Source organism: Lutra lutra, chromosome 11 (assembly GCF_902655055.1).
Source record: "Lutra lutra chromosome 11, mLutLut1.2, whole genome shotgun sequence".
NCBI lineage: Eukaryota > Metazoa > Chordata > Mammalia > Carnivora > Mustelidae > Lutra > Lutra lutra.
In genome coordinates this window covers 26,766,425-26,780,160 of record NC_062288.1, presented here as the reverse complement: position 1 = coordinate 26,780,160, position 13,736 = coordinate 26,766,425, and the positions used below count along the sequence as shown (strand labels likewise).

The window sequence follows — 13,736 nt, the reverse complement described above, 5'->3', positions numbered from 1 at the left end:
ATCTTTTATCCCAATCCTGTTGGGATTGGGTTTGGATATATTTTGAGCGATTTGATTTCAGACTGATGTAGTTTAACATAGCTACACATGTCATGTATTTTTATATAGCAGAAGACATAGCTATAAATGAATATGATAGGAAAGAGAATTATGCCTTTACCAAATTAGACTCTTCCTCAAGCTTATATTTAAAATTCTTTCTGAGCCACTCTTCAACCCTAAACAAAAGCCACAATAAAGTAAATAATTGTAATTCTCTGTAAGAAAGCATGAGGAACTGAGAGTGGACAAATTATTTATACATGGTTATACAAATTAGATGTTCTGTGAATTTTTGCCCTTAATTTCAGTCTCACACTGCCATGTAAGTGTGCTTACACTTGACAAATTCAATGCAGCAACAGTTTCCCCAAATCCTGATGCTCTACATAAATTTATGCTTATGGAAGGGGATCAGTTGAGCTTTTCTGTTAGGTAAAATCAGGGAATAGATGAAATGTGCATGCTCTCCCTGCAAAGTTTAGGGTTAGAGAAACACATATGGGTGAAGAAGAAATTTTGTTTGAAGACAGTGGACTTGATCAGTTGCAATTCCATTATGGTCTTTGTTCTCCTATTAAATCATGACAAACTGTCTAAGAACACGTATTTAATTAGCTACTTTTATTTTTTAAGATTTTATTTATTTATTTGACACAGAGATAGAGAGAGTACATGCACAAGCAGGGGGAGTGGCAGGCAGAGGGAGAGTGAAAAGCAGGCTCCTCGCTGAGCGGAGATCCTGACCTGTGGCTTAGTCCGAAGGCAGACACTTAACTGACTGAGTCACCCAGGAACCCCTAAAGGAAGCTTTTTAAAAGTAGAAATATAGGGAAGCCTGGGTGGCTCGGTTGGTTAAGCAGCTGCCTCGGGCTTGGGTCATGATCCCAGCATCCTGGGATCGAGTCCCACATTGGGTTCCTTGCTGGGCAGGGAGCCTGCTTCTCCCTCTGCATCTGCCTGTGTTCACTCACTCTCTCTCTCTGACAAATAAATAAATAAAATCTTAAAAAAAAAATAAAAGTAGAAATATAAAATATCCCAGTTACAATGAGTATGGTTATTGTATATGCAGTATAATTTTATGACTAAGGTATTGGTTTTGTTTTCCCAGTTTACTTAATAGAAAAATAAAATGAGTTTTGAGAGAATCTTGTGTCTTCTGGAGTCTAGAAAGCCTTGTGCAAATGCATAAAATTCAAATAAATTTTGCAGAACACATTTGCATAGGTTTTAGAAGCAATATAGAGTTTCTAGAAGAGAAGTAATAGGATTTTGCATAAAATATAGTGTAGTAACAAGAGGAAAAACATTTGAAAAATTCTCAAACTTAGATTTTCTTCCTTTTTATTTTTATTTCAGGCACACTTTATTGTAATAGAATCAAAATACATAGTTTTAGTTAAAATTAGCATTTTGTTATCATACTTTATACTCTTTTGACATTGTATGTGATACTCTTAATTTTAGTTTTAATTAAATTCTCTTTTTTGTTTGTTATATGTGACCCTGTGCCACATATAAGAAAAAAAAAATTAAACAGTTTAGTCCATTCGCTCTAGTACCATGGGGCAAATGTAAGTCTAAACATATTAGTTGTTTTATATAATTGATCTGTATCTGTTATTTTATCTAAAGGATAGGGATAGTTACATTTAACTTATTTTGCATCTCTCTTGGAACAGGAGTGTGTGCATATAGATATTTAATGAATGTTTGTTGAAAATAATGATGTTGAATCACTTAAAATTTAATGAAGTTTCACCTTGTTTTCTACATTTCAGTTCTATAAATATGAGGAAGGAGTTGGCAGAAATAAAGTCTAAAATGAAGATAAACTTATTCAATATTTTATCTTTTGATGGAATCCACATTTTAAGTTGAAAATTGTCTCCAAAGTATAAATTACAGAGTTACAGGAGGGATCAATAAACTAGTAATTAGATTTGGGGCTCTGGTGGATTCAGAAGATTCTCTTGTTTTGTGTATGTGATGAATTCTGATTTTGTGTTTTAACTTTGTTACAAAATTAATGCTGTAAGAAATGCTTCAGGAAGTAGAACTTTTATGCATGTTTAAATTCTTTAGCTACTTAATTCTTCTTAAAAGAATTAATTAAATGGTAATTTTTAGAGCTGTTGATTCTAAATGAAATAAATTCAAAGTCATGGTTTCATTCACTATCATGAAGTATGTGTTCTGTTATTTATTAATAAGTTTTTGATTCATTTGGTCTTAGAGCAATCTTTTATAGAACTTCAGGCTCATGATATATTTCTCAGATTAAAAAAGGGAGACAGATTTGGCAGCAATTAAATTGGAGAAACACAACAAGATCTGTCTTATTCTTGAAAATGTATAATGTACATTCATATACTGAGACTCAGGAGCCAAAAAGAGAAGGTTTTAACTTCATTGTTTATTCTGAAGTCATATGGCCATGGAATGTCTTGAAGAAATAGTGATTTGTAGTGGAGGTGATGTATATTTTAAGAAGCACTGATTTATTGAGTTTTTGGGAGGAATTTTCTTATTAAAAATGTGTATTGCATTTTCTTTTAATACAATTTTGGAGTGTCCATGTTTTTGATGTTAAAGAGACACAGAAAAACACGTTTTTCACGTAATCCTCTGATTACTACTGAAAATGTATGGAAGATGGATTATATTTTCCAATCAGTTCAGGAGAAGAAAGGAAAAATAAATTAGCATAAGTGGATTATTTTAACAGTGCATAGAACTAACCTTGAAGTCTCAAAGAATAAAACTTTTAAATTCCTTGACCACCATTTTGTTCATTCTTTCCTTTCCATTTTCATTCTGTAACTCGATTTATATCCGTAATTTATAGTTTTGGCGTATTTCGGCAACACTGGTGGCTGGCAGAAATGTCTGAATACATTTATTCTTGAAAAGCCAATGCTCCTTCACCACTTTGGGAGAATATGATAGTATCAGTGTGTTAGATAATCTGATTTTTTTTGCTGTCTAAATTCAATTATTCCTGATCCCTTTTCTGAATCTCATGAAGAAATTTCTGCCAGTACCATCCAGATACACCCTGCCTTACTAATTTCAACATGTAATATATATAATTTTAAAAGTCTCATTGTCAGCAAAGTATTAACAAGGCGCATTCTCACATTTTTCTTGAATTATTCTGTTTATAATTTCATGATTTAGGGATCTGTGTGTGTGTGTGTTGTAAGTGTGTGTGTATGTAACTTCTTTGCATCATGCATTCTTTATTTTTTCTTGACAAATGGGTCTCAGACCTATACTGAGATATTTTTTCCTCGGTGCAGAATGTACTTTTCAATATCACAGATACAGTGTTTTAAAATGTTTTTAGAAAATATTGGCTAATCTTTATGGATCTTTGTGGAGTGTTTTATGAGAAGAATATCATGAGAGGTTTATTATTTAAAATATGCCTAAAATGTGTTCAGTGCTTGATCCAGTATATTTTTACATTTTTACTCATATCAGTAAAGCACTCTTCTTTTCTTTTTTTTATAGAGCAATGAAGTTGTCTACTACAATGCAAAGGATGATCTTGATGTGAGTATTAAAAGTTTCACATTAAATTTCAAGATAAACTGAAATGCACTATGATGACTGGCATTACAGAACAAGCTGACCTAGCAGGTTGAGTTTTTCAGAAGACGTTCTATAGCGTTAAGCAGTATTACTGGTTGGCCCTAACAGGGCCATGATGAATCTTAGGGCTTATGTGATCTTTAACAAATTATCCTGGGCGTCTTCTGGGGTGGAAACGCCATGTGTCTCTCTGGATCTGAACTCTCTCTGTCCCTGTCTGGACCTCAATCCATTGCACTGGCTCGGTTACCCTGCACTCTGTTAGTCATGTGGCATACTGAGGTTGGGTCCCATCCATCTCTGTCGCCCAACTCTTGTCACCTGGGTTACAAGGCAGGTCTCCTCTGGCCTGACCTGCACACACACCAGGGGGAACCCTTATTTCCCTTAAAGTGTGAATGACACCCTAGAAACGGCGCACCAGCTGGACTTGCCCAGCCAATTTTTGAAGCCTAGTGGGTGTTCAGTCTGCCTTTTTAAACCGATGACTGTCATGTACATACTCAGATGATGTTCCAACATGGATTATTTTAGCACAGAGAAGTTACTTCTTAGGATGCCACCTTTGGACAGACTTCTGGGAGATGTTGTAATTACTTAGCTATGGTGGAAGCATTTGCAAAATTACAAAACAAAATTTTACGCTTAAGTTCATTTAAATTCTCATATCTGTGACTTTTCTATTGGGGAAAAGTATGTATATGCACTAGCGAATGTATCCAGAAATGTTTGTTGAGGGCTTCTTGTGTTTTCCGTGTTCTTCCATGAGCTTGGAGTGATTTATCAGTGAACAAGTAAAACAAATATAAAAAATATATATTTGTTATTCATTTTTTAATCTGAATCAAAAATATGTGTATATGCTACTTTATTCCAGCTACTTAAGCTGGCCTTCAAGAAATCTTTAAAAACAATAAAGGTAGTTTGCTTGAGATGCCACATCTTTCCAAATCACACTACTGCTTCTGCGGAACCTTCATAGTTTACTGAGCACTAATTTTCCCTGCATGCTGCTAACCAGTCTACACAAATTTTTTTATTTAATTCCTATGATGATGCTATGAAGGAAGGAGGAGATTATGTTTTCTTCATTTAATAAATGAAGAACTAGGATTGTTTTAAAAAGTGTTTTCTTTTGGGGCGCCTGGGTGGCTCAGTGGGTTGGGCCTCTGCCTTTGGCTCAGGTCATGATCTCGGGGTCCTGGGATAGAACCCCGCATCGGGCTCTTTGCTCAGTGGGGAGCCTGCTTCTCCCTCACTCTCTCTGCCTGCCTCTCTGCCTACTTGAGATCTCTCTCTCTGTCAAGTAAATAAATAAGATCTTTAAAAAAAAAGGTGTTTTCTTTTTACTAGCCATAGGTGTTTTGCTGCTGCTTTTATGATAACAGTTATCCTTTTATGATAATTATATATATCATTTTAATGAGGTAGGAGGTTTATTAAGGGCAAACCAACAGCTAAGAAAAAATGTTTTAATAGTTTATTAATGAGATGAGGAGGCACCCGGGTGGCTCAGTCTGTTACGGGCCTGACCCTTGATCTCTGTTCAGGTCATGATATTGATGGCTCAGGTCTGGCGATGATGAAACCCAGCTCTGGGCTCACCGGGCAGTCTACTTGACATTCTCCTCTCTCTTTCCCCTTGCCCCTCCCTCCCTGCTCGCACTGGCTTTCTCTCTCTCTCTCTTTCTCTCTCTCTCTCTCTCTCTCTCAAAATAAATAACTCTTAAAAAATAGTTTATTTTTTGGTGTTAGAATGAGTATTATTTTTCAACAGGCATTTTGTTTCACTGTTAGGATTAGTATTTAATATTTAAAAGTTATGTGGTTGTTTAAAATGCATATGCTAAGTTTCAGTCAGCCTTCCTGGTGCTACACAAGTTATAGCTTTTTAAAAAGCAGTTAGTTTGTAAAACTATGACAAAGATTTCATGGTAATTAAAGTGGATGGATTGACATGCTTGGTCCAGTCTGCGAATTGAGTGTTGCCTAAAGATGATGATACCAAATTGCAAATATGTTTTTCTTTCCTCTAAACTAATGAAAGAAGTCCAATTTTTGATGTCACTTAAAACAGTTTTTTTTTTTTACTCAGGTTTGCTCCTTAATTAGAGTTCTTTTATTTTGCATAGAAATTGCGAGTTTTCTTTGTTCCAGATTTTAATAATCATAGGCACAGATGGAGATGTAACTTTTTAGGGAGTCCCACCCCAGTTAGTACTCAGTAGTATCATTGAATAGTTCAATAGTCAAATTCATAGTATTCAATCACTATGCTGCGAAGTTAGCAATATGTCCCTTATAAATGGAAAAGTGTGCGTGGGGCGAGTACTGCTAACACTTGAGATGTGCTCAGCTCTTTAGGTTCATAATTTGCCTGCATGGATCTTTATTCATATATTCAAATAAAAGCCTATGTAAGAGAGAAAGGGATTAGTGCAAGTGAACCTAGTGAACTTGCCGTGTGTTTGTTTTTTCTTTTCTTTTCTTTCTTTCTTTCTTTTTTTTTTTTTTTTTGCCTTCTTCCATCCCCAAAAGTCTATATTATTACCATGGATTATAAATATACCCATTAAAAAAGATTCATTCTTGTAGGCCAAGAGATGAGGTTTAGCAAGTTAAATCAAGACTCTATAAAAAGCAAAATATCAACTTTAGAATTTAAAACTTAAAAATGGTGCCCAGAAAAAAAAAAAAAAAGAAATGATGCTCAGGATTTGGAGAAACTACTTTCACTTCTTTATATATAAATAAGAACAGTGCCAGAATAATTTACAAAGAATATTGCATAGTAGGAAGAGGGCTAGGATAGGAATTGGAGACTTCGGTTCATGCTCCATTTCACCCTTAAAATTGTACTCATTCATAGGGCATGAAAGCTTATTAAAATTGGAACCGTTTGCGTCTCACCTAAGACATGCTCCAGGTGATGAGGTGATCTACACATTTCATTGCAGTTCAGAATATTCTTGGAATAGTGCTCGCGGGGTCAAAATTGCTGGGAAATTTTACTATTTCATGTAAATCTTTTGAGAATTTATTAAGAACTGGGAGGTAATTTATATTGCACTAAAACTTCTTATTGGGGAAGATTAAAGTGCTTTAGATATGATAATACTGTTGCTCTTGTAAACCCTCAGACATTGAATAAAAATGAACCACATTTAATGACTGGTGTATTGGTTTGGCTCTTAGAGAGATACCTAAAGTAAAAGGGACTACAAGAAGACAAAAGTTTCTTCTTGTCTAATGTACGCATTCTCTTGTACTCATATAAGACCTATTGGAGTGAGTCTCAATCTTCTAGGTCCCAGGGTCCTTCTTTCAAGTTTTCTCCCCTCTTCAGTGAGCTTTTTCATGTTGGGATCCAAGATGGGTGCTCCAATGTACACAGTGATTTTTACATTCTAGAGAACAGGAAGGAGGTGAGGGTATGTTTGGAAATCATGGACATCACTTTTATCTGCCTCCACTGTGCACAGGTTAGGGCCCAGCCTCACCGGTGTGTATCACAAATGTGGAATATAATCCTCACCCCCAACGTAGGCATGTACCCAAACAAAATAGAGGGTTCTGTTACTAAAGAGAGACCAAAGAAAATACTAATTGCAGAATAATTAGCAGCGTATGAACTGATCCGTCATTTGCTCTTCTTGACATTTTGAAGCTAATTCCAAAATTCTACTCACTTATCTGAGTGGCTTCTATCATTTAACTATAGTCAAATCCTTCAACTTTGGAACTGAGGAAAAAATTATTTTTATAGTAAATGTATGTAAAATTATATGCTATGTATTGAGTATTATTCAGTTTCCCTAATGCATGTGTTTTGATCACTACGATCAAATTATTTTCTACAGTGGAAGTACTTATTTTCTTACAATGAAAGAAAGTTAATAAATGTAAGTAAAAGTTGCACCTTGATGATCTACTTTAGACTTTTAAGTAGTTACATATTTTTTTTGAAGATTGTTGCTTATCTCATGGATGAAGTTGGACTTCCATGGATGATGAAATTTATAAATCTTACCAAAAGTTTTCCAATGGAGGTGGATTTAATTGGCTCCTATACTCGTAATTTCATACATGTAGTGTTTGATATTTTATATATCAAAAGTTCACAAATCCTGATGCCATCACATTGTTTTGTTTCAAAATGGCTTGCCATCATAGTTCTTTGTCCTAGATTTAGTCTATACTGATTTAATTGTGTACGGTATTTTTATTGCTCAATTCCATGAAGCCACATCCTTTATTAAAAATTGGTGATTGGAAATTATAGAATGGGAGTTTTATCTCACACATCAGCGCTAATCTCTAATGAACAAAAGAACACTTTGGAATAGTAAATACTGAGATAACATTTTCAATTAATAAATTTATCCTCATTGTTTGAATGATAGTATAAATGTTTGAGAGCTAAATAAAGTTTCTGTTTTAAATGTTATGCCTCCTGAAGGAGACTGAAAGATTGTAAATCCTGAGCCTGTGATTATGATTTTTAACTTTTTCCCTATTTCTGCATTAGTAGGAGAGGATTTGTTTTTCTATCATCGTGCCTAGTGGGATAGTGGTCATTTTCTCTATTTTCTGCCTCTCACATCAATCATTTCATTTCCATGTCCATGACGATTGTATGATTTTAGACATTATTCTCAACTATTTATTTAAGGGCTGTTGAAATGGTATCACCTTTTATTTTATGCTTCTAAATTATCTATGTACCTTTAATATATTACGCATTATTAATATCTACATATTTCTAAAATGTTATATCCTAATTCTTTTTTGATTCCCGAGATCTTCATATCAGTTATTATTGCCTTTGTTTGATATTTAAGACACTGATGAAAGCTTACTAGTTCTTTCCTAAGCTGTCATGAATTTTGCAAAGAAATGGCAATTTCTCCTTGGAGGCACAACCAGTCTTTATAAACTGTTCCCTTGGTGTCCTTCCCTAGAGTATAACTTCCTAGAGGGCAAGCTCCCGGGTGCTCACAGCAGGTGACCTAGGTCTTACGATAACGCACACTGTAATCCCTCAGTGAGGTTGTTTTTTTTTTTTTCCCCTTCCCCTAAGAAGTCAGTGAGTCAAAGTTCCAACAGCAGCTTCACGTGACACAAATACAAACCGGGGAAGGATACCAGAGTCACAGCATGGCTCTTCCCTTTCCGCGCTCCACACGTGGTCTCATTTTTAAGGATGCCCTTTCACAGCTGCCCTCAGTGTCAGCCCAGACCGGCGTGAGTTTCTGTAATCTCAAGGATTGCCATCAAAAGACCCTGAAGAAAACACTCACCCTTTGCACATGCTTCCCGTTGACCAGAAACCATAGCATACATTCTATATCATTCTTTGCCTTCAGGTTACAGATACGACAGAAGCAGGAACAAATGCTTGGAAAGAAATCTGTACCATTTTACTGTTTCCTAATCCTGAGACAAGAAAGGTCTTCATTTAATACTAATCGAATAGAAACCCGTTAGTGGAGGAATACGTCAAAAGATCAGTAACAGTACAGTAGAAGTACTGAAGTATTAAAGCCATTTTTCTTTTGAGGGATTATTTCACGTACGTCACTGAAAACAACATTAAATGTATGCCTAGTGTCTCCAAAGAAAGACCCAGTGATCTGTGTGACAAATAGACTGCAGTAAAATCATCAGAATCAATGCTGCTAAAATAACAATTCCATTGGAAGAACTAACAAATTTGCCAGTGCTGATTACCTACCCATCAGTGATGCGAAGAAGAGACAGGAAATACTCCCAGAATGTCAAAAAGGTTAAAAAAAAAGTTATGGGAGGAAAGAGAACATATGGAGGAGAACAATATGCAGTGAGGTAAACCGCAGATCACGTGTTCTCAAAGAGCAAGTCAAAGCATATGGATTAGAGATAATAAAGCTTTAACGGGAGAAAGCATTCAGGCATGCGAAGAAATCTGTATATAATTATAGATTTGAATGGCTACAGTGTTTCTTTCGTTGGAGGAGAGAATATGTTGACATTAGATTGGACACTGGATTTAGGAAGATTTTTTAGCAAAGATTTTTAAAGGATTTAGCCAAAATGCTCAGAAGACAAGAACATTTATACCAAAAACTTGCTCAAGGATATACCAGAGGAGATTTCTGTAGGCAGCTAAAAATTGAATTTGGCTTAGACTGTTTTTATGCTTAGCTTCTGAGTGGACTTTGAAAACAGGTGGCTGACATTTGCTCAGCCAGTGTGAAGTTTCAGGTGTAGCCAAAGATTCAATTATGGATACGGTATTTCAGTGTGCTGGCGCAATGTTAAAATCAAAAGGAGTCTGCGTGATTTGGGATGTGAGACATTGTCCAGTTTGCCATTACTCTATTGCTTCACTCTCAGCCTGTTGCACCTGTCTACACAACATAAAAAATAAAAATGTACAGGAGAGCATCCTTGGCACACCAACCTGTAAGGGAAGGTGTGGGCAGGGGTAGGGAGTGTCGAATATGAGTAGCTGGAAATGAACAAGGAGTGGCTTTCCTAATAGAAAGAAATCATACAAAGAAGGCCATAAATTTAGTGTATGTTGGATTCCAGATTAAATTTGGAATCTCCGTTTCCTGCTATTCTTCCATGTTTATTATGCTGGTCTATCACCACTTAGGATTTGAATATACAGAATGATCTATTCAAGTGTAGTCTATTGATTTTGTTCCTTATAATGATGATACATGGCCTCACTTAAAGGTAAAACAAGCATTCAGAGGTGATCAATTTATTCCTTTGGAATATAACCTTTCAGTTGGCTGCATCTGAATTAGTCAATTTTAGGGGAGCTATGGGGTTATAAGCTTTACAATGGCTGTGATACGAGACAATTCCTCAGGGGCATTTTACAATTTCTGTACTCTTATATCAGTGGTATTTATATTCACCTTATGGGTATAAAAATAAATACTCAGTAACAGCCAGATTTAGCTGAAGCAGTTGCTGAAATAAAGGGTAAAATTAATGTTCCTTTGGATTGCATAGTATGATAAAAAGTTATGACTATAGTTATTTAAACAAATTTTCCAATTGAAACTTAAAGGTGCAGGTGTAACTGGGCTAAATTATTTGGTGAGCCACAGTTCTGTGGAGAATGTAATAAACGCATTCTTACTGGAAACTTAAGACAACCATTCCTGTGTCCGATGTGCTAACTAATATTAACAGAGTCTCTCCTCTAATTACATAATCATGATGTTCAACCATTTTTCTCATCAGATACGAAGTATTCTTTAAAAACCAATCCAGGGGCGCCTGGGTGGCTCAGTGGGTTAAAGCCTCTGCCTTCAGCTCAGGTCATGATCTTAGGGTTCTGGGATCGAGCCCCACATTGGGCTCTCTGCTCAGCAGGGAGCCTGCTCCCCCCCCCCCCCCCGCGCTCCCCCCCGCCCCCACTGCCTGCCTCTCTGCCTACTTGTGATTTCTGTCAAATAAATAAATAAAGTCTTAAAAAAAAAATAAAAACCAATCCAAGTACTACTTTCTTTGGAAGCCTTCCTTGGTTCTTATAGGTAGCAAGCAAATGGTATTTCCTTCCTCTGGGTGTTCTAAACAATAGTTAGACCTATCTGGTTTGATGGCACAATGCTTTACACTATAGTATTTGTATACAGGGATAATCTATTATATTTGTAGCAACTTGAGATAAGGATCTTATTCACTTTCTCTCTAGTATTAGTAATAGTTTGGAGTAATGATTGAGATTTATTTAAGACAGAGTGAGAGAGCTCAAGCAGGGCAGAAGGGCAGAGGGAGAGGGAGAAACAGTCTTCCTGCTGAGCAGTGAGCCTGATGTGGGGCTCCATCCGAGGACCCCAGGATCATGACATGAGCTAAAGCCAGATGCATAACTGACTGAGCCACCCAGGTGTCCCAGGACATGTTTACTTTTTAAAGTGGTGCTCTATTTGCAGAGCAACTAGGAAATCTCTGGCAAGCGTGGTGGAAATGAAACTGTTTACTTCATTTCGAATTTGGGTGGAAACAAGTTAAGAGGGGAATGGCAAAGCTGGCCTTGACTATGGACACTGTTTTCTCATCTGCCTCTTCCTCTCTTGGCCCCTAAAACAGTCATGAGGACTAAGAATAACATCAAAATAGATAATGTAGTTTTCCCTCTGTCCAACACTGATTCAATTTGGGGATAAGCAGAGTTAGAATATTTGTTTTTAATTGCCATAAGTGCCATAAGAATCAGGAGTTTGGGTTCCAAGTCTGGGCAGATCTGCTAAGCTAAATTATTAAGAATCTCTGAGATGACACATGGTATCAGGCTAATTGTATTTACTCCATCAAACTAAAGTTCTGCCTGATTCTGCACATAATTAGAATAAATAATAGTTGTTGAATTTCATTTCCAAAGAAGTGATAGCATTAAAATGGGTAATTTCAGTGTAAGTTTTTTTTAACTTCTTTTTTTTTTTAATATTTTATTTATTTATCTGACAGACAGAGATCACAAGTAGACAGAGAGGCAGGCAGAGAGAGAGGGAAAAACAGGCTCCCTGCTGAGCAGAGAGCCCAATGTGGGGCTCGATCCCAGGACCCTAGGATCATGACCTGAGCCGAAGGCAGAGGCTTTAACCCACTGAGCCACCGAGGCACCCTTTTTTTTTAACTTTTTACCACGAAAAAATGTCTTAAATATGTAGAAGACAGAATAATATAGTATCTCCATAATTGCTTCATCTATTAATTGTTTAAATATTTTAAGATAAATTAGGAGACAGAATATTATAGTATCTCCACAATTGCTTCATCTATTAATTGTTTAAATATTTTAAGATAAATTAGATATATGATGTTTCATTCCTATTTACTTCTCTGTGCAACTTGGTTTTTCCCTTTAAGTGATGACGAGGCATACATGTGTGATCACTATACACATTGTTGTGTGAGGAGGTAGTAGAGTGTGATGGTTAAGAGATTGCTTTCTGGAGTGCCACTGCCTGGATTTGAATCCCAGATCTGCCATTTTCTTTTTTCTTTTCTTTCTTTCTTTCTTTCCTTTTTTTTTTTTTTTTAAGGATTTTATTTATTCATTTGAGAGAGAGAGAGAGAGAGAGCACAAGCATGGGGAGAGGGAGAAGAAGGCTCCGCACTGAGCTGGGAGCCCGATATGGGGCTCGATCCCAGGACCAGAGCTCATGACCCAAGGCTAAGGCAAATGCCCAACCATCTGAGCTATCCAGGCAGTGATATTGGCAGTCACATAATCTCTCTTGTGTTTTACTCTCATTGTCTGTGAAATAAAGGTTATAGTAATACCTACCTCACACAGTTACTGTGAAAATTAGTTAATATATATAAAGCAGGTAGAATTTTCCTTTCTTACAGTAAGCAATCCAGGAATGTTAAGGAGTATCATTTAAAAAAAATAATAATTATCAATATGATTGTAATAAATTTAAGATTTCTTTGATGTGATTTTAACCCCAAGTGGAACCTGTTTGTATGTGTGTATTTGTTAACAATAATGAAGGTGTATTAGATTGAGCTATTTTCCTTTTTATCGTATGAATAAAATCCTTCCTTTGTGTAAAAAACTTACAACAGTGCATAACAAAATAAAAATCTGAGTGGAATCCTCAAAAAACACTTTCAAAATATGAACACAATGCAGCAATTTTTCTTTGTACCATTGTAGACTTTGTATAACCAGATTTGAAAGGTTTAATGTCAAAAAAAAAAAAGAAAAGAAAATGCTACTAATGCAACAGTTTTTAATGAAATTTCACATTCAAGTTCTCCTTCAATTTAAAACTGATTGAGGTTCTTAGTTTAGGTTTTAGAGACATCTGTCCCAACAAATCCTTAAATTCCCTGGAGGTTAGTGAAGCAAATTCCCCAGAAGGCTTGAGTTGTGCCAGCAAGCTGCACTATTTTCCTAATTCCCAGAGCAAGCAAAAAAAGCGCAGATCATTACAAACTCTTATTAACCTAATTCCAAGATCTATGTTTCTGACTAAAATCCAGATGAAATGAGTTCAACCCAGAATTCCCATGTCGATAAATTGAGTTGATTTATTTGCTACATTTTATTGTATTGATCATGTTAAAAATTTGACCTGTCT

At 35.9% G+C, this 13,736-nt stretch overlaps 1 protein-coding gene across 9 annotated transcripts in view; it reads left to right on the top strand.

Moving 5' to 3' along the window:
* CACNA2D1 (calcium voltage-gated channel auxiliary subunit alpha2delta 1) overlaps positions 1-13,736 on the top strand; it is a 506,784-nt gene that overhangs the window by 304,536 nt on the left and 188,512 nt on the right. For all 9 annotated transcript variants that reach the window (XR_007121393.1, XM_047694238.1, XM_047694237.1 and 6 more), the window contains exon 5: positions 3,559-3,600. Coding sequence is in view for 8 of the 9 variants with exons in the window: in XM_047694238.1 (XP_047550194.1) it covers positions 3,559-3,600 (42 nt within the window). In the remaining variant the exon portion in view is untranslated. The remainder of the gene's footprint in view (positions 1-3,558; positions 3,601-13,736) is intronic.